The sequence below is a fragment of the Aedes albopictus genome, chromosome 2 (assembly GCF_035046485.1).
Source record: "Aedes albopictus strain Foshan chromosome 2, AalbF5, whole genome shotgun sequence".
In the NCBI taxonomy this organism is placed as follows: domain Eukaryota; kingdom Metazoa; phylum Arthropoda; class Insecta; order Diptera; family Culicidae; genus Aedes; species Aedes albopictus.
The window spans coordinates 12841228-12860623 of record NC_085137.1 but is presented as its reverse complement, the minus strand read 5'-3'; the positions used below and the strand labels follow the sequence as shown (position 1 = coordinate 12860623).

General features: G+C 45.6%; 2 protein-coding genes across 4 annotated transcripts in view; both read right to left on the bottom strand.

Moving 5' to 3' along the window:
* LOC109429882 (striatin-interacting protein 1 homolog) overlaps nt 1-12227 on the bottom strand; it is a 54786-nt gene extending 42559 nt beyond the window's left edge. For 2 of the 3 annotated variants that reach the window (XM_062849186.1, XM_062849188.1), the window contains exons 1-2: nt 12038-12227; nt 11637-11642 (exon numbers count right to left, since the gene is read on the bottom strand). In XM_062849186.1, the coding sequence (XP_062705170.1) occupies nt 11637-11642; nt 12038-12097 (66 nt within the window). In that variant the 5' untranslated portion in view covers nt 12098-12227. The remainder of the gene's footprint in view (nt 1-11636; nt 11643-12037) is intronic. The other variant, XM_062849187.1, reaches the window with a different exon arrangement.
* Nucleotides 12228-13092: 865 nt separating this feature from the next.
* LOC134287399 (uncharacterized protein K02A2.6-like) lies at nt 13093-17618 on the bottom strand. Its single transcript, XM_062849185.1, has one exon. The coding sequence runs from the start codon at nt 17445-17447 to the stop codon at nt 13194-13196; it is 4254 nt and encodes a 1417-aa protein (XP_062705169.1). The 5' UTR covers nt 17448-17618; the 3' UTR covers nt 13093-13193.
* Between the last annotated feature and the right edge of the window lie 1778 nt (nt 17619-19396).

Here is a 19396-nt window from a genome sequence, read left to right as displayed (position 1 = left end):
ATTTTGAACCCTCTTCAGTATATATTTTGGACACCCGGTGTTTAAACTCGTTTGAAACTATTTTGGAAGAATTTGCCGCTTGAATATGCTGGATCACATCCTAATTACTTGATTGACAAAGGCTGATTAGACGAACTTTGCGAATTTAATGCGCTAGAATGATAAACGTTTTTGTTTACATCTGCAAGTTTCCTCAGCACCGCAATCTCTTTTTGTAAACATGATGCGCCACTCGCACGGATGATGAGCTTGGCAAAAAATAAATTCAAGGCAAATAAGGATATTTCCAGTGAGGAAATGATTGCTGCCCGTGCAGAGCGATCTTATTTAGCGAACGATTCTAAAAATTTTCGTCATCTCATCATTAAACCTGTGTAAGTTGTGGTAAAAGGACACAGGGGGTCCAAAATATATAGGGGTCCAAATTATATTGGTTACCCTATTGCTGACTGCACCCCAAATTGGACTGACACAATAGTTTGCACACACCTTCAAAGTGTGATTGCAGCGCAGGGCCACGTCGGATCGAGTTGAGGTCTTCGGTGCACTTATTCCTTGTAAATGGAGGAATAAGTGCACCGAAGACGTCGAGACGATCCGAGGCAAATGTGCACTTTTATCACACTTTTTAGGCGTACCAAAAAAAGTGTGATAGTCCAATTTGGGATGTAGTCTGCAATATTTCTACATACATACGCCACGTACAGAAAAAAATATATATACAGTGACGATTCGTTCGTTGAGAGCTCGTTAGATGGGCTGTCTCGATGATTGAATGTTCACTGGTTGGGGTAAAACCCAACTAAAAAGCACTGTCAATGTCAAAATAGATGTCAAAACGAGTTTGACGTCTGACCGCCGTCGCATTACAGCTCCTGTATACAGAACGTTTGCGCAAGTATGTGAGTGTTCCGTGACGTATTTCTCGTCACTTGCGTGTGTCTAGAGCATTTTGATCAGTTGTCAGTTGCACCAACGAACGAACACGATTCGCTAATCGGGGCGCAGTCGTGACCCAACCAGCGAATCCGAACTGTATTGTAATCGGTTCTGTATTTCTGACTCAAGCGTTACATATACTTAAATTATTTGTTATTTTTATTCTTTGTTTGTACAAGATTCCCGAAATCTAAATTTCTCGCATCAAATATACCTCCATCAACACTAAACCACAGACAAACAGACGTAACACTTGCGAAATTTCCAGCGTGGTCGACAATCATTTTAAATTTTCATAGTTGTGGCTTTCACAACCAGAGGCGCGCGCATCGTTTTTCTATGTGTTTGACGTTTCCCACTAGCGCCTTCTGTTGACGATATGGCACAACACAGTGATTCGTGCAACTTTTCCACCAGGTGATGGTAGTGTGAACTGGGCGATGGTTTTCCATGAAAATCGTTCAAGGTGATACGTCTGTTTGTCTGTGACTAAACCAATTCTAATGAAATTTAGATGGCATCATCTACACATAACCATTCGCTCTGATTTCGGTGGCTGGAAACAATCGAGAACACGGAAACAAATCCATTCCCAAAATCTTGAATATAACTCATGATTTCCCGATAACCTTATGATTTTATGTTATAAATATACACCATGATTTTAATTCATGTTCTTATGTTTTATTTCACCGTAACGCAATGTACCCGTTATTGTTTTGGCTTTCGACGACCAAAAATGAAAAATATAACCATGAATTTATGAATAAATTAGCCGATAACCATGAATAGAATTCATAAGATCAAGAATTATTTTTATGATTCTGTCTATCGTTCTTATGCTTTTCAACCACATTCATAAATTTATGGTTGGGCGAGATGGAACCATGATTGGAATTCATGAAATCAAAAAGTATTTTTGTGATTTCGTCGTCGATGGCCCCAAATGCTTTGCTACTGTTTTTCAGGAAGGAGAGCGCCAAGCTTGATAGATTGTTCGGGAAATTGGCTGATGGTTAGTTGAATGTGCTTTTTTAAATCCGAGCTGTTCATTCGGAATGAATTCGTGCTTGTCAAGATGCTGATTCATTCTAGCTAGAATAAGCCGCTTGAGATTTTTACTCATAGTACTGAGGAGACTTAGTGACTGATAGTTCTCTGTCTTTGTTAGGCTTCGCAATAGCTATTACCTAAACGTGTTTCCACAGCTGAAGAAAATAGCAATGTTTGATGCAGGCGTTATAAATTTTCTTTAAGCAAACCAAGCCTTTTCGAGGTATTTGCTTCAAACAAATAAATATTCTTGATGTCATCCAAACCGGATGCTTTCTTCTTCACGAGCCTTCGGATGTTGTCGTTGACCTCTTTAGGTTTGGTATATGAGGACCAGTCAATATTATAGACGTGTTGTTCTGATAGGGTAGCTAGTTGCCTCTACATCGTTGTTGATGGTAGGGTCTCCAGGCAATGAGTTATTGTGTGCTTTAGAGAAGCTGTCCGCAAAAACACGGGCTTTCCTCCAGCAATTACCAATTTGCTCTGTCGTAGCAATGGATTTGTCTGTATGTACTGGATCGCAAAACGTACTACGTGTACTGGGCTGCAAAACGGTGAGTCGATAAGGAGAGCGTCCACCATAGCTCTGGTCCTCACAAGTTCCTACCTCATGCTTCCACGGGTCAAACGACAAAGACCGCCAGCTAAGAGTTGTGTGCTTAGCTGGTAGTGCAGCCTGGGCACTGTTGTCCTTCTGACTTCAGCTAGATTGAGGAGGTACGTCCCGAGCGTCTGTTCACCAAGGAGGTGCGGCTCAAACAGCGTCTGTTCTGGCATCCAGCGGCTGAGTATGAAATGCTGTATTGCGTCAGCTATACCTAAGAAGGCAGCCCCTTCAACGCAATGTAGGCAGCGCGGCCCCGGTAAGGTAGCCTGCTGAAAAACTTCAAACACCCAGAAAAGCAATAGTAGAATAAACGGATTGATTCAACGGCAACAGACCCGGCAACGAATAAAGGACAACGATTGGAAAGTCGGATCTTGGAACGTGAGAACTTTGAATGAACCCGCACGTGTTGGACTCCTGGCTCGTGAACTGCAGAATGTCGGCGTTAATGTGGCCGCTATCCAGGAGATACGCTGGCCCAAAACTGGAGAACGCGAATTCCGAGCGGTGGATCCCATCGCCAACACTTCATTCAAGTACCACATCTACTACAGCGGCGGCGATAAGGCAGAACGCGGAGTTGGCTTTACAGTGATCGGGAAGCAGATGAAGCGAGTTATTCGGTGGAAGCCGATAAGCGACCGAATCTGTGTGTTGAGGATGAAGGGCAAGTTCTTCAACTACAGCCTGATCAGCATCTATGCGCCAACGAACGACAAACCCGATGACATGAAGGATGAGTTCTATGAGAGCCTTGATAAAGCCTACGGAGAGTGCCGAAAACAAGATGTCAAAATAGTCATCGGAGATGCAAATGCGCAGATCGGCAGAGAAAGTTTCTTTCGGCCTGTCATTGGAACGGAAAGCCTTCATTCTGTTACCAACGATAATGGTCTGCGCCTTGTGACATTCGCTGCTGCTAGAGGGATGGCAATCAGCAGTACCTACTTCGCACGTAAGAATATCCGAAAACACACCTGGCGACACCCGAGTGGTGACACTTGCTCCCAGATAGACCACGTGCTGGTCGACGGGCGACATTTCTCGGACGTCATAGATGTGAGGTCCTACAGAGGCCCGAACATCGACTCGGATCATTATCTTGTAGCCGCTAAAATTCGGGCGCGATTATCCAGCGTCACGAGTTCAAGAAACAACAGGACGATGCGTTTCAATATCCAGCGCTTGTTAGCCGAAGGGGTTGCTGCACAGTACCATCAGAAGCTAAACGAGAGGATAGGAGAGATCAACGGATCTGGAGATGTCAACAGCTTATGGGGAAGTATCCACGAAGCAGTCACAACAACAGCGCAAGAGGTGATTGGTACCGCTCAGCGACGCCAACGTAATGGTTGGTTTGACGAGGACTGCCAACGAGCGACGAACGAAAAGAATGCCGCCAGAAGTCGAATGCTAGTGGCCGGTACCCGGCAGAACAGAGAGCGGTACAGGGTGACAAGAGCAGAAGAGAAACGAATCCATCGCAGGAAAAAACGGCAACACAAAGAGAGTGTTATTGCTGAAGCGCAGGAAAGTATGGACAGGAACGATATGCGGAGATTTTATGCAACTGTCAATGACGCGCGGCACAAGACTGCACCAATGCCCGCCATGTGCAATGACCGGGAAGGAAATTTGCTGACAGACAAAACAATGGTGGCAGCCAGGTGGAAGGAGCACTTCGAAGATTTGTTGAATGGTAGCAGCGAAGGAGCACCCAGGAACAGGATTAACATAATGGATGACAGTCAAGCAGTGGAACCACCAACACTGGATGAGGTTAAAAAGGCCCTTAAGGAGCTGAAAAACAGCAAGGCTGCTGGGAAGGACGAGATCTCGGTCGAACTTCTTAAGCACGGAAGCGAGCAGCTACATCAATCAATCCATCAGATTATTATAAAGATTTGGGAGGATGAAGAATTGCCCACCAGTTGGTTGGATGGCCTTATATGCCCAATCTACAAGAAAGGGCACAGACTGGAGTGTGCCGATTACAGAGGGATTACCCTTTTAAATTCGGCGTATAAGATACTGTCGCGTGTCCTGTTCAACAGACTGCGACCTCTTGAGGAGTCCTTCGTCGGCGAATACCAGGCTGGTTTTCGTGAGGGCCGATCAACGACGGATCAAATGTTTACCCTGCGGATGATCCTAGATAAATTTCGGGAATATAACTTGCAGACTCACCATCTGTTCATTGATTTTAAAGCAGCATACGATTCAGTGAAAAGAAATGAGCTTTGGCAGATAATGTCAGAACATGGTTTTCCGGCGAAACTAATTAGGCTGATACGCGCAACGCTGGATGGATCAAAATCAAGTATTCGGATCGCGGACGAAGTGTCTACGTCGTTTGTGACCTTGGATGGATTGAAGCAGGGGGATGCTCTTTCAAATTTATTGTTCAACATTGTACTCGAAGGAGCGATTAGGAGGTCAGGCGTGCAGAGGAATGGCTCTATCATCACACGGTCGCACATGCTCCTTGGTTTTGCGGACGATATTGATCTCATCGGCATCGATCGTAGGGCAGTGGAGGAAGCTTATGCTCCTCTGAAGAGAGAGACAGCGAGGATAGGCTTGACGATTAACTCTACCAAGACGAAGTACATGATAGCGGGTAGAGACAGAAGCAGGCCTAGTGGTGTTAGTGCTGAGGTAGTGATTGATGGGGAAGTGTTTGAAGTTGTTGAAGAATTTGTTTATCTTGGAACACTTGTGACATGTGACAATGACGTTTCCCGTGAAGTGAAAAGGCGAATAGGGCCTTTTACGGATTGCGTAGCCAGCTTAGGTCCCGTAACTTGCAAACGCAAACAAAATTCGCTCTGTATAAGACGCTGATTCTTCCGGTTGCCCTCTACGGTCACGAAGCGTGGACGTTAAAGGAGGTAGACCGAAAAGCTTTTGGAGTTTTTGAGCGCAAAGTGCTGCGGACAATTCTCGGTGGGAAACGAGAAAATGGAGTGTGGCGCAGACGCATGAATCACGAGTTGTACCAAGTGTACGAAGATGCGAATATTGTGAAACGTATAAAATACGGCAGACTTCAGTGGGCTGGACACGTAGTGCGAATGTCGGAAGAAAGAATAGCGAAAACAATATTCAGCAGAGAACCCGGTAGAGGTAGGCGACTTCGTGGGCGGCCGCGAACTCGCTGGCTGCACGCGGTTGAAGAAGATCTACGATCCCTACACGTTCGGGGAAACTGGAGGAACATCGCCCAAGACCGACGAAGATGGTGCTCTACTATACTGCCGTGAATCGCATATCTGTCCCATTTGCATAGGAAATCCAGCAAAGATGGGACTGATATGCGATTCACGGCAGTATACGCTCGGCATTGGAGTAAAGTTACTTTGTAGCCAACAAGGTATAAAGGTAAGTACTGGATCGCAACGCCAAATCCAGCGGTCAATTCGAATGTGTTTGGGAGATGATCTGAAGAGATCGTGGTAAACTACTGTAACTGTCATGTTCAGTAGGTTATTTGATAGCACAAGAACCATAACCGAGGGTCTGCCGGGACCAACTGGTAGATAGGGTTCTCTGGAACGTAGAAGTTGGAGGTCTGTAGTAATTTCGCCAGTATATTATCGTCCGCATTGGCTCTGTTGCAATACCACAGACGATGTAATGCATTAAAATCTCCAGCGATGACAAAAGCTTCAGAACTTCGAATGAGTGACTTGATGGCGTGCTTGAACTTCAACAAATCTTCTTTCGATCGGCTACCGGCAAAATACGCAGCTACTATGTTGAGGCAGTTGTTGACCAAGCGAATGCGAATACGACTGCTTCAATAATTTTAGTCATCGCATGCTCAAGCACTGTGTAGGTATGTGATATCCCTTCGCACCAAAACCGCTACTCCACCACCGCGATCGGCTACAGAACGTGGACGATCTAGCCTAATAATACACGAGAAGTCGAGGGTGAAGAACGACGTATTCGGCTGTAATCAAGTCTCCGTCAAAACTACAACGTCCATTTCATGGAGTTGTATAAAATTAACTAACTCGAAAGTTTTGCTACGAACCGACCTTCCATTCATGTTCAGGACTTTAATTTTTTAAGGTGAAACATCAAGAAATCCCATTGCAATTTTGCATACAAACTTTAGAGGCACAAATCTGACGAACGAAGCATCGAACCAAGCCGCACTTGATTATCCTGGCTTTGTTCACTTGCAAAAAGAGGCAGAATTTCCAATTCGAGCGCATTTGTTTACGAATTTTTAAGGTTTGTGCTCTTGAAAACGTCCCCTACTCACGTTCAAGGTGGCCATTGTGGCAGCCATATTGGTAATCTTTGAAGTTTCTCCTTAAGGCTATCGAATGTACAAATACTTAGCCAACAACTCATGAAGAGTGAAAATTGTTCTTCAATAGAGGTACATACATGCTTTGAAACGGTCAAACATGTATCTGGCTAGGCTGAGAAGTATTCGTTAAGATACCAGATGCGGTGAGCGCGAGACAAGTTCTGCAAATGATCGATTGCGAACTATCCAGTTCGAGGTGCGATTGAAATATGTATGGGATTTTACTTTTTTTTCAAAATTCCTTATAAAATATTAAAATAATTCTAAAACGATGTAACCGTTTATGTTAAAGTGTAGTCTCAAATGTCCAGTGACAAGCAGGGCGTGGAGGCTGAAACTTACCGCATTTCGTCGTTCCCGCGTTTTCGTATTTTTCTTTGTGTTTTTTGTTCGCACTTTGTGTAAACGATCGACGATGGCTCGGTGGCAAGAGACCACATTGCCCGCATCGTGGTGCTCGTGTTCGTCGTTATTCCGAGTTCGGAAATGCTAGCATCCAAGAGATTGTTTTTCAGTGCGTCGGGTATTCTCGCTTATGTATTTTTTTTCGGATTCTTCGATGGACGATCGGAGAATCAGTGAGTGGTGTGAACGAGTGCACATATAATATGGTTGGACTGTTTGCATGCTGAGACCAAAGCCAAACATAGAAAACCAGCTGGTCAGGATTACCCGGTGAGTTCGTTCCTTAATATTACTTTTTATATTTGAACATGACATATATGGGGATTTCGGAGGTGTAGCCTAAGGAAGTTAAATGAACTGGTTTCCGGGCAAATGTTCGTGGGGTGGCCAGACTTTGTCACGAGATAACAATTATCATGTTGTTTTCCGAAGGTCTCCAGTAAATTTAGCTTACCCTGCTACAACAAACCATCAGGTAGATCATTCCGTTCCGGTATGACTCTGCAGCCATAGGTAATCCTTGCGCTGATGGTGGGTACACAATCATCATCATCATCATCAAGTGTAGTCTCAAATGTCCTGAAAAAATTTGCCGAGGACCGCAAAACGATCCGTTTTTGGGAAAACGCTTAGCAGTCTTCATGGAAATTAAAAACGAGTTGTTTGAACCTTTCCCGACGTTTCGTTCCGATCACTTCCACTGAGCGCTATCGAATTTTACGACTGACATTGTTGACTGTCGGCTGTTGATCCCGGCTCGTCGCTTTACACCTTGTAGAGCGATGTTAAAGAGTAGGCTTGAGAGTCTTGCACACTTTCCATCGTTTCTTATCAGTCTAGTCAGCTTCCCAGGACAGCCGTTTTCGTCTATGATTTTCCAAAGCTCTGTGCGGTCGATACTGTCGTATAACGCCTTGAAGTCGATGAACAGGTGATGCGTTGTGACCTGATATTCGCGGCATTGCTGGAGAATTTGCCGTACGGGGGAGATCTGGTCCGTTTTTGACCGGCCGTCGATGAAGCCGGCTTGATAACTTTCCACGAACTCATTCGTTTTAGGTGACAGACGACGTAAGATGATCTGGGATACCACTTTGTAGACAGCATTCAAAATGGGATAGCTCTGAAGTTCTCGCATTCTGACTACCAAACGGTGCAGACAGACGGGTGGCCAAATTTTCTGGACCCATCTTGATGAATTCAGCTACGATACCATCCTTTCCCAGCTGATTTGATGGTTTTGAACTGGCGAATGGCATCCTTAAGTTTCCTCAGGGTAGGAGTTGGCTCATGTCCGTCATCTGCTGTACTGATGTAGTCGTTCCCTCCGTTGTCGTGGTATCCCGTGCCTTCGATCTCCACGCCATTCGTGTGTTCATCGAAGTGCTGCCTTCACCTTTCGATCACCTCACACTTGTCTGTCAAGAAGCCTCCGCCCTTATCCCTGCATAATTCGGCTCGCGATACAATGCCGTTGCGGGATGCGTTGAGCTTCTGATAGAACTTCCGTGTTTCTTGGGAAAGGCACAGCAGTTCCATTTCTTCACACTCCGTTTATAACGTTCCACGTTCTGCCGGGTTCCTTGTTACAGTACTACCGTCCTTAATGCGTTCTTCTCCTCCAAAATCGCTCTGCACTCCTCGTCGAACCACTCGTTTCGTCGACTCCTTTCCACGTACCTACCCGATGGTACCCTTGGCTGCGTCGTTGGTGGTTGCTTTTACGGTTGTCCAGCAGTCCCCTAGACGTGGAGCGGACCTGGTGTGATGGTTAGAACACTTGACCATCACGCCGAGGACCTGGGATCGAATCCCACTTCCGACAAACTCGCAAAATGTGAGTTCTTTCTTCGGAAGGGAAGTAAAGCGTGGGTCCCGAGATGAACTAGCCTAGGGCTAAAAATCTCTTCTTCTTCTTCTTATTTCTGGCGAGCCGACACCGTTCGGCATCAGCTCTAGTTTAACGTCCGCCTATTTCTGGTACTAAGCCTAAACACGGACGGTCAGGGAGACATCCACACACACCTGACACCCTACATATCGAACCCATCAACACATGGGCCGGGACCTACGGCTTTACTTCCTATCCGAGGGAAGGCGTGATCAGATATTTTTGTCTCAGAAATACCGACGGCGTCGACTAGGATTGAACCTAGACCGACTGGGGTGAGAGGCAACCACGCTTACCACTACACCACCGACGCCGCTACTAAAAATCTCGTTAATACAGATAAAAAAAAGTCCTCTAGACGGGCTACTTCGAGCTCGCCCTCGTTTGGCAACGCTGCCTTGAGATTCTGCGCGTAATGTGGAGCGACATCCCGTTGCTTCAGTCACACTCTAGGTTGTACCGTGCCGGTCGCCGGTACCTTACATTGTTGTTGACGAAAAGTTTTTAGCGCAGTTTGACCATCACCAGATAGTGGTCGGAGTCGATGTTAGCGCCACGATAGGTCCTGACGTCGATAATGTCGGAGAAGTGCCGTCCGTCAATCAGAACGTGGTCGATTTGAGATTCCGTCTGCTGTGGTGATCTCCAGGTGTAACGATAAGGGAGGCTGTGTTGGAAAAAGATGCTACGTATGGCCATATTTTTTGAGGCGACGAAATCAATGAGCCGTAGGCTGTTTTCATTCGTCAGCTAGTGGGCGCTGAACTTTCCAATCGTCGCTCTGAATTCCTATTCCTGGCCAGGAGGAAATCCCCGCTTGCTTCCTCACTCACCTCATCAAATTGGGTTTCACCAGCTAGTGAAGGAGACCCAACCGCGAGGTGAGGCCGGAATTTTTGAAGAACTTCTCCAGGCTTCCTCACACTTCGTGTGCCGTTTTCGCCTTTTTGACGTGAGCATAGTTTACCGTTTCAAGAAGTATTGCCTTGGCTCGTTGACGGGCTTGGTGGTCTAGTGGCTACCGCTTCTGATTCGTATGCAGAAGGTCATGGGTTCAATCCCTGGCCCGTCCTTTTCATCCTACTTTGTATATTTCTATCCACTTTCTCTCTCTCTCTTCTCTACATATACAACTCATGTATATTCATATGTTCATAGCCATCGCTAGAACCAGAAACGAATTGAAAAAAAAGTCGTTTCCCTACCTTCCAACTTCCACTCACAGCACAGTGTATATATAACGCCTATAAATTATGCAACCAAAGCGTGCTGTGCCGCTTGACCTTATTCACCTTATCACCACACAATCTATCACGAACACTATAAATAACCCTATCCATGGATCGCATCACCGACCCAACGGTGACTCCCAGATCTCCCATCCTTTCCGTCTAACAAATACCCCAGTCCGTGCGGGTTGTGGGGACGCAGAGTGCTCTCGGTCTCTAGTAGCAACAACCAGTACACTCTAACATTCCTTTCCCTTCCCAGCTGACTATAAGGACTTGGCCGGCGCCGTTATTGATTAAATATGCATGAGCTGCTAAAATTGCACTTTGAGAATAAGTGGAATGTCCCAGCCCCTTATTCAGTTGGATCTCAGTGCAACTGGTACCAGTTCAGATCAATCACGGAGGAGCAACCATTGACATGTATAGTCAGAATTGATCGTTTTTTTTTTTTGATCGTTGATCGATCAAGAAGTATTGCCTTGGCTCGTGCTTTCGCATCCTTCACAGGGTCCAAAGCTTCGTAGCTTCCATCCGGATTCAGTGTCTGCTTGACAGCTTCCCAGAGATCTTCCAGCTCGAGTTACATTTGAACTTCCACGTAGCCCAGTTCTCTCGTCTGGATAAACGCTTAATACCTGGTAGCCTTGAAATTGTTTGCACAAGCTGCCGTTATATGATAGGCCCATAATTTATTGTATCCTCAGAATGAAAAGAAAACAACTATTGATCGTTTGACGTGTGAACAGGAAGAGAAAAGTGACGCTTAAAATCCGTGTTTTGCTCGTTTTTACCCACTGTGCGATGGAACAGAATCAGAATTTTATATCTTTTTGCATTACTCTAGCTGGCAGATTTAGTGATTAGTGGACAGAATGGTGAATGGTTAACAAAATAAACTATTGTTGAATTATACTGTTAGTAGAAGAATGTTAGTATGTAGCAGTAGTATTAGTAGGTAGTAGAAGAGGTACTCATCGCTTTCGTTTAGTGTCAACGACATTCAGTTTTTTATCGCTTATCTTATTATAGTAGTAGCGGTAGGTAAGTTTGTCTGATATTGCAACTCAAAATGAGGAAGATTGCGGAAGTGCGACAGTGACGGCGGCGGCGGCGTCGGAAGGATTGCTGCTGCGCCGTAGCCGCTTGGCTTAGTTTTTGGATGGTTGATATCAGGTCACTTACATCAAACTATATAGTAAAACGGTAGCACAGTATTATTATCGTAAACTTAAAACCAACGTAAGCCGGAAACACGGCGCAACATTTCCACTGCACTGCACAGCATTGCACAAAAATTCCACCACCATTCGTCGAACGCAATCCGTCGTCGTTGTTTGTTGTCCGAATTTCGTAAACAATCCACCACCCAAACATTCCATCCATCAGTGCAGCGAAAATCGATTCTCCCGCTCTTCCCACTCATTTTCCGCGAACGAGGTGCTCAGCCCCGAACCACGACCCGAATCCGATCGATTTTCCACATAGCGCTAGCTCTGCTGCTCTGGCTGGGATGGATCGGATCTGCATTCGACTGACGGTGGAAATGTTTGTGCCGTGTTTCCCCCAGCAAATTGCCTACTTACATCCAGCATGTCGTTCTCGAAAAAGTTGTTGATCGTCAGCATGTCTCCGGAGGTTTCCATGGTGGCGGATTTGGTCCCGTTTGGGGACGAATTTCACTGGCTAAAAGCGATTTTCCTGATCGGGGAAAATTTTTTCGCACACACAAACGACGTCGTCCATTGAAGTCTTTTTTTTGCTTTCGTTTTGTTGTCCCTTCTTTGCGTGTGGTGACAGTTCCGTTCCGACGACTATCCCGAGTGCCCTTCAGAAACGATCGAGAGAAACACGAAGAAATCCGGTGTGATCCCGGAAAACGGCGAATCAAATCGAGATACTAAAATTTTTATTTTTAACACGATTTCTTTTAAATATACGCTATTTTCTGGGCAATTTTAATCATTTGCGAATGCGAAAGGAAATCACGTTAAAAAAAATTCCTTTGGATTTTTTTTGCGCTTTCTCGAGGTTAACGCGATTTTTTTTTGCGCGGATAGATTTATCACGTAAAAACAGAATTTAAAGTCCCGAGCCCCACAGAGTCACATCCCAGATAATATGGATTATAAATAGATAGTAGAGAGGACACCGCTGACTAAAATATTTTAAGCGTGTAAGTAGTAATTTTCAAAAGTGCGACGATTGAATATGACGTCATGCGGTCCATTCATGTTGTCCAAATCGTGACGTTATGCTCGTTTGGATACAGATTTTGACAGTTCGTTTGGATACAACGGATTCATTTCACGCTAAAGCCTAGTTTGGTGTTTGAAAGGAATCGCTCAAGAAACTTCTTGACCGATTCCTGGCAGAAACTCTCCACGGTGACTGCCATTTGAACTGTCATTTCTTCGCAACTGCGTACTGTGATCGAAGAAAAACGGTTTCTTGGGCGATTCAGGCAAGGAATTTCCCATGCATCAAGATAGGCCGAAAAATTCCTTCTGAACTGCAAACAGCGCTTAATCTATCCCGGATAAAAATTAACCATAGAATGTATAGTGAAAACCATTCCTGCACCATACAGTGTACCAGCTACAATAAAGTGTATTGTAATGATATGGTTCGCTATTGTTACGTTCTATCTTTATTGTTTGAAGGTTGGAAATAGAATGAATCTTAAATCTAGGCTTGCTGTCAGCATACCAAAGTCATGGCTTGCTCTGCTACATCTCCCTCCTAGAAGATATCGTATGGGGCCAACCACGACGGAAGTCTTCTGTTGCGCGCTGGCTGTTCTCTGGCTACTTCCGAGGAACCTTGATCAGTTCGAAGATCTTCTTCAGCGGATTCATCCGTCAGGGACATAATTGATTGCTGTTCATCAGGTTCAACGACATTGTTTTCGTCCAAATTGTCATTGGCATCCGGAGGAAGAATCGGTTGAGCATCTTCATCGTTTGGTACTGCCTGGATCGTTGTAGCTGCAAATTCTTCAATCAGGATCTCCCAAGGCAGCTGAACGTCTGGAACTGATGCTTCCGGTTGATCGTTGTCTGCACGTGGTCGAAGCTGATTCGTATGAGACTGGATTAGTCTCTGTCGTCTACCAAGGTCCAAGAGCACATTGTAGTTCACTGATCCTTTGCGTTCGATGATAACTCCGGGTTTCCATGATTTCTGATTGCCATGATGGTATTCAGCAAACACCATATTGTCTGGTTGAAATTCACGGCGGGTTGCTCCGTGCCGCTTATTGAACTGGATGTTTTGTTTTTCGTTCGGAATTGCAGGAACAGGAATCGGTTTCTTGAGCAAATCCAGAGTGGTCCTAACTGGTCTTCCCAGGAAAGCTTCCGCTGGAGTCTTCATATGGGGTGAGCTTTTGTTGGGTGTTGATCGATACACGGAAAGGAAGGTTTGAAGATGTTCTGGAGTTGATGGTCTTCCTCCCTCATTTAACTTCTTCAGTCCTCGCTTCAAAGAATCCACAAATTTTTCGGCTTGCCCGTTGGACTGTGGGTGATACGGGGCTGTACGGATGTGCGTAATTCCGTTGATGCAGCAGAAGTTCTTGAAGCTTTCACAAGTGAATTGTGTTCCGTTGTCCGAAACTAACGTGTTTGGATTACCGTAACGAGCGAACGTCTCTCGTAGTAATTCGATTGTAGAGGAGGCGGTGATGGAACGCGTTCGGAAAATCTCGGGCCATTTTGAAAAGGCGTCCACAATGACCAGGTAGTACAATCCGTCGATCGGTCCTGCGTAGTCAATGTGTATCCGGCTCCAGGGTTTGGTAGGAATCGGCCAAGATTCAAGAGTAGTTTTCCTTGGTGACTTTGCAGCATCAGCACAGGCTCTGCACTGACGTACATATTGCTCCACATCGCCATCCACATCCGGCCAGTAGACATAGCTTCGAGCAATGGCTTTCATGCGCTCCATGCCCGGATGTCCTCTATGTAGCTGTTTCAAAACTTGTTTGCGGTACCTCTGAGGAACGATGATCCTGTCGCCGAACATCACACAGTTATCGATGAGCTGGAGTCCATCACGCCGGGCGTAGAATTTCTTCACAGCAGGATCCATTAGCTGACTCACGTTCGACGGCCAGCCGCATTGAAGGAAACTTGAAACTTGCTTGAGCGTCGCGTCCTTCTGTGACTCGGCTGCAATCATGTTGAACGTCACTGGTAGTTTCCGCAGGGTGTCTTCGAGAATCGCTCTGATTTCGGTTTCCACGTGGACGGCAGCAATAACGTAGTCCTCATCCGGTCGGCGTTGTGATGTCATCAATCGGGATAGGACGTCAGCATGGCCGAAATTCGTCGTAGAAACATACTGAATCTCGAAGTCATACAGCAAAAGAGTGAGGGCCCATCGCTGCAGTCTATTCGCGGTGTAAACTGGGATGCCCTTTTTTGATCCAAAAATCTTGAGGAGGGGTTGGTGGTCGGTTTGCAAAACGAAGCGTCTTCCGTATAGCATCTTGTGGAATTTCGTGACCGCAAAAATCAGCGCCAGTGCCTCCTTCTCCACCTGGCCGTAGTTGGTTTCTGCTGGCGTCAATGAACGAGATGCATGCGCGATGGCCTTGACCTCTCCAGTTGGGAAACGATGCATTATAACGGCTCCCAATCCGTATTTGGAAGCGTCGCCGGCAACAATGATCTCCTTGGAAGGGTCGAAATGGGTCAGCAACAGGTCCGATTGAAGAATGGTTTTGAACCGGTCGAAAGATTGTTGACATTCTTCCGACCAAATCCATCGAGCGTCCTTCTTGAGCAAGTTGTCCATGGGCGATCTGAGCTCCTTCATTTGCTTGACAAACCGGCCGTAATAGTTCACGGCGCCGAGGTAGGATCTGAGCTGCTGAACATCTTGAGGTGGGGGCATTTCAGAAATGGCTTCAGTCTTCACTGGATCGGGGCGGATGCCATCTTTGTTCACGATATGCCCGAGGAACTGGATCTCCGGCATTGCAAAACGGCACTTCTCGATCTTCAGGTGAAAACCATACTCACGTATTCGTTCCAGAACTGCTTGAAGAGACCTGTCGTGTTCTTCCCTGGTTCGGCCAGCGATGAGGATATCGTCCAGGTAGGGTTTGACTCCGGGAATACCAGCAACCATGCTGTCGATTATGCGCTGGAACGCTCCGGGCGCCGACTTGACTCCAGGTGGAAGACGGTTGTACTGGAAAAGTCCTCGATGAGTGTTCACCGTAAGTAGTTTCCTTGAACTTTCTTCGACCTCAACTTGCAGGTAGGCGTCTGACAAATCGAGATGGGTGAAGTAACGGCAACCAGCTAACTCTGCGAAAATATCGTCTGGATGGGGCAGCGGATGACGGTCGGACTGCAACGCTTCATTCAGGCCGGTGGAATAGTCTCCACAAATGCGAACCGAGATGTTGTCTGCTTTCCGTACGACGACTATTGGTGCTGCCCAGTCAGAAAATTGAACAGGAGAAATTATGCCGTTGTCTTCGAGACGCTGGAGCTCCGCTTCTACTTTCGGTACTGCGGCGTAGGCTACAGGACGCTTCGGACAGTAGATTGGACGTGCTTCTGGCTTGACGTAAAGCTTCACCTGCGCCTTGGTGCATCGGCCGAGGGTGCTTTGGAAAACTTCAGGAAACTGTCGCTTGAGCTGCTCCACGGAATCTCCTGGCCGTTGGGTGACTGAACTTACGAGGTTGTTGATCGGAATGGACCAGAGGTCGAACAGGTCCATGGTTTCGATGCCAAGCACGTTCAAATCGGGGTTATCAGCAACAAAAATTCTTCCTCTCTTGGTAGCGTCTCCGATCGTGATGTCCGTCCAGATTTCCGTGAGAAGCTTGAGACTATCACCGGATGCTGATACCGCTAGCTCTTCAGTGGCGAAAGCTGTTGGTCTTCCGATGATGTTCCATGTCTGCTCCGAGATGACGGTAATGTCAGATGCGGAATCGTGTTGGAGCTGAATCTTGACGCCGTTGAGATGAACTGGAACGAATTTGCGCTTGCTGCTGATGTTACGTACCATGTGGATGCTCCTGGACTTCAATTGTTCCTTCGGTTTTGTATTTGTGGGCTTCTTCGAGGTGGGGGGCTTGTCGCTGGAACAGTAACCTTCCTTGTGACCTTGACGTTTGCACTTCCCACAAGTGTGATCGATGAAAGGGCAGTCACGAATGTAGTGAAAATCACCGCATTTCCAGCAGGGGGTTTTGGGAATCCTCTTCACAGGCTTCTTTTGGTTTCGAGCGATGGCGTTGACACATCGGGTATCCTTGCTTTCCACCATCTGCGTATCCTGCTTAAGATTCACCATCCGATGGCATTCTTCCACTAGAATCTCCAACGTGACTTTGCTTGCCGTTCCTTCAGTTGCGGTCGCTATCTCGTCTGCTTCTAGCTTGGAAATCAATCTGGCACGGATGTCTGCGTCTCTCGGCGATTGGAGTCCACAGATGAATCGCAAAGCCTTAAATTGATCGCTTGAGAGCTTCGAGAGTTGGAAGGCTTCACAATGTTTGTTCACCATTGCCGCATATGAAGTGAAATCGTCCGCTTCGCTCTTGAAGTATTGAAGGCAGTGATATCGAGCGTGGAAAACGGATTTCTGCCGGCCGAAGAGCTTCTTGAGCTTGGATACCGTCTCGTCCAGCTTGTAGTCACGGGGATGCTTGGGAAGTATACTGTTGACGTATTTTTCGTGCACCGGACCGCTTAGCTTGCGAAGAAGTAGCCGGACCTTAGCCGCGTCGTCGAGGCGCCGTCCATCCTCTTTGAAAACGTCTTCATACCTTGCGTACCAGTCGTTGAAGAAGATGGGTCCATCCGGGTCGAAATCGAACTCTTGAATTCCGCTGGCCAGTGACTCAATGATTTTCTCGCTTCCGTCAGTCGTTCCGTTCGTCCGTTGAAGGGCGGAAATTTGTTGCTGCTGGTGGGAAATCAGTTGGGTCAGGTGCAGAATAGCGTTCTTGAGGTCGTCGTTGGACATCTTCAGGCTGGCTTGGAAAGAGCTTGAAAATAATGAGGGTTTTGCGAGGGTTTCTTTCTTCTCGTCGCCAACTGTTACGTTCTATCTTTATTGTTTGAAGGTTGGAAATAGAATGAATCTTAAATCTAGGCTTGCTGTCAGCATACCAAAGTCATGGCTTGCTCTGCTACAGCTATACTATACATTTACATTGGATTTTTATGTAACAATATATTAAACTGTTTTTCTTACGTTTGAACCATTCACTTTTCCGAAACATTATTTTTCCGTGAATTTTTAATTATTTCTGGTGTTCGATTTGAATAGGTCGTATGTTTGCTGTGATTCCTATATGCAGATTCGACCTATTCAAATCAAACACCAGATTTATTCAGTTTAAGATTTTTTCCGTGCTTTGTTTTGTTGATGTTTGTGACTTTTTTGATGCAAAGGAAAGCAAAGAGAAAAAAAAGTGAATAAGTTGAAACATCAATTTAAAGTCAATAACATGTTTAAATCAGTGGTAAACCAGATGTCCTAAGAACTGCAGGTCCAAGCAGGGGTCCAAGAGATATGGCAGGCTAGGTGTGTAGAGTGCGACGAGAGAAATACGAATATAGGCCAACCCGGAAAGACGCAGGTCAGATTACCGTAAATCAGTGGATGAATTCAACACTATTCTTGCTGTATTTGCATTTAGGGGAGTTTTCTCCTCTTCTTTCATGTGAACTTGCCTTCGACCACAATCGAATCAAATGCGATTGACAAACTTTATCTTTGACGTAGAGCCATCTTTAACATATGGACTGGACTGAACACTGAAATGACTTTTAATATTCTCAATTTAGTTGAAAATCGGAGTTTTTGACTAGCGAAGTTGGATTTTTCTCCAAATCCATGCGTCGGACCTAACTTCCGAAGTGGTGCGCTGTATAATAAATCTGGTCCGCTATACAGCGCACCACTTCCGAAGTTAGGTCCGACGCACGGATTTGGAGAAAAATCCAACTTCGCTAGTCGAAAATTCCGGGTTTCAACTGCACGAAGAATATAGGTTCGTCTGCGGGTTCGCTTTTCAACCTAACTTATATTTGAATCGAACTTGACAGTTATCTCATGAGTTGTTATGTATTTCAAACTTTAGTCAAACTGGTCCCTCAATATTGCAATAACAGTTAAGCATGCTGTAATGATACTTATGTACCTCGTCACCCACTTCATGCAACTACATTAGTGGTCTAATAACACTTAGCGCGCTCGGCATAGTTCCATCATGCCGCTCAAAGTGTTGCTACAAATAATGCTAAGTTTGCAAAATCCGGTTATCTGGCTGGTGGGGCATGGGAGCCTAAGCTTCAACTGTTAATGCAATCAGAGACTACTCAGACTTAGACGTGGGCGATCCTATATATGAAGGGTTATCCAAAACTTTCTGGAGAATTCCCAAAGCGCATTCTAATAAATCTAATAAACCTAAGATGCCATTAACAGGAGGAAAATGGCAAGATAATATAACAATATATGGTTTATGTAATGTAAAACAATACAACATAACAAAAGAAAACCATTCCAAAACCATTTAATTAAATGTATAACCAGTAGTGAAATTGCAATTAAAAACAATTTATTTACGGTACATTTTATTGTTTGAAACCAGAAGGCGCAGTAGATGTTGCCGCGTGCAGACGTGTTTTGCTCTGCTTGTCGTGGTTTCGTACGTGCTCGATTTTTTTTTCTCGCGATTCCGCTGACGGTTTGTCCGGTGCTACGCCATCCGGATCGTTCTTCCGCGGGTGAGAAAGTGTCAATGATTGATTTTGCGATGATTTGTGAGAGATTCGGCGGGTGCTACGCCTCAAGTATTGAAAATTTCCAGTCCATGTTTTAAGGATAGAAAGTGCTAAATATTTTGATTGCGAAAATGAAAGTGCGTTCTAATAAAAAGTTTTCTCCGCTGTCCTTTTTTTTGC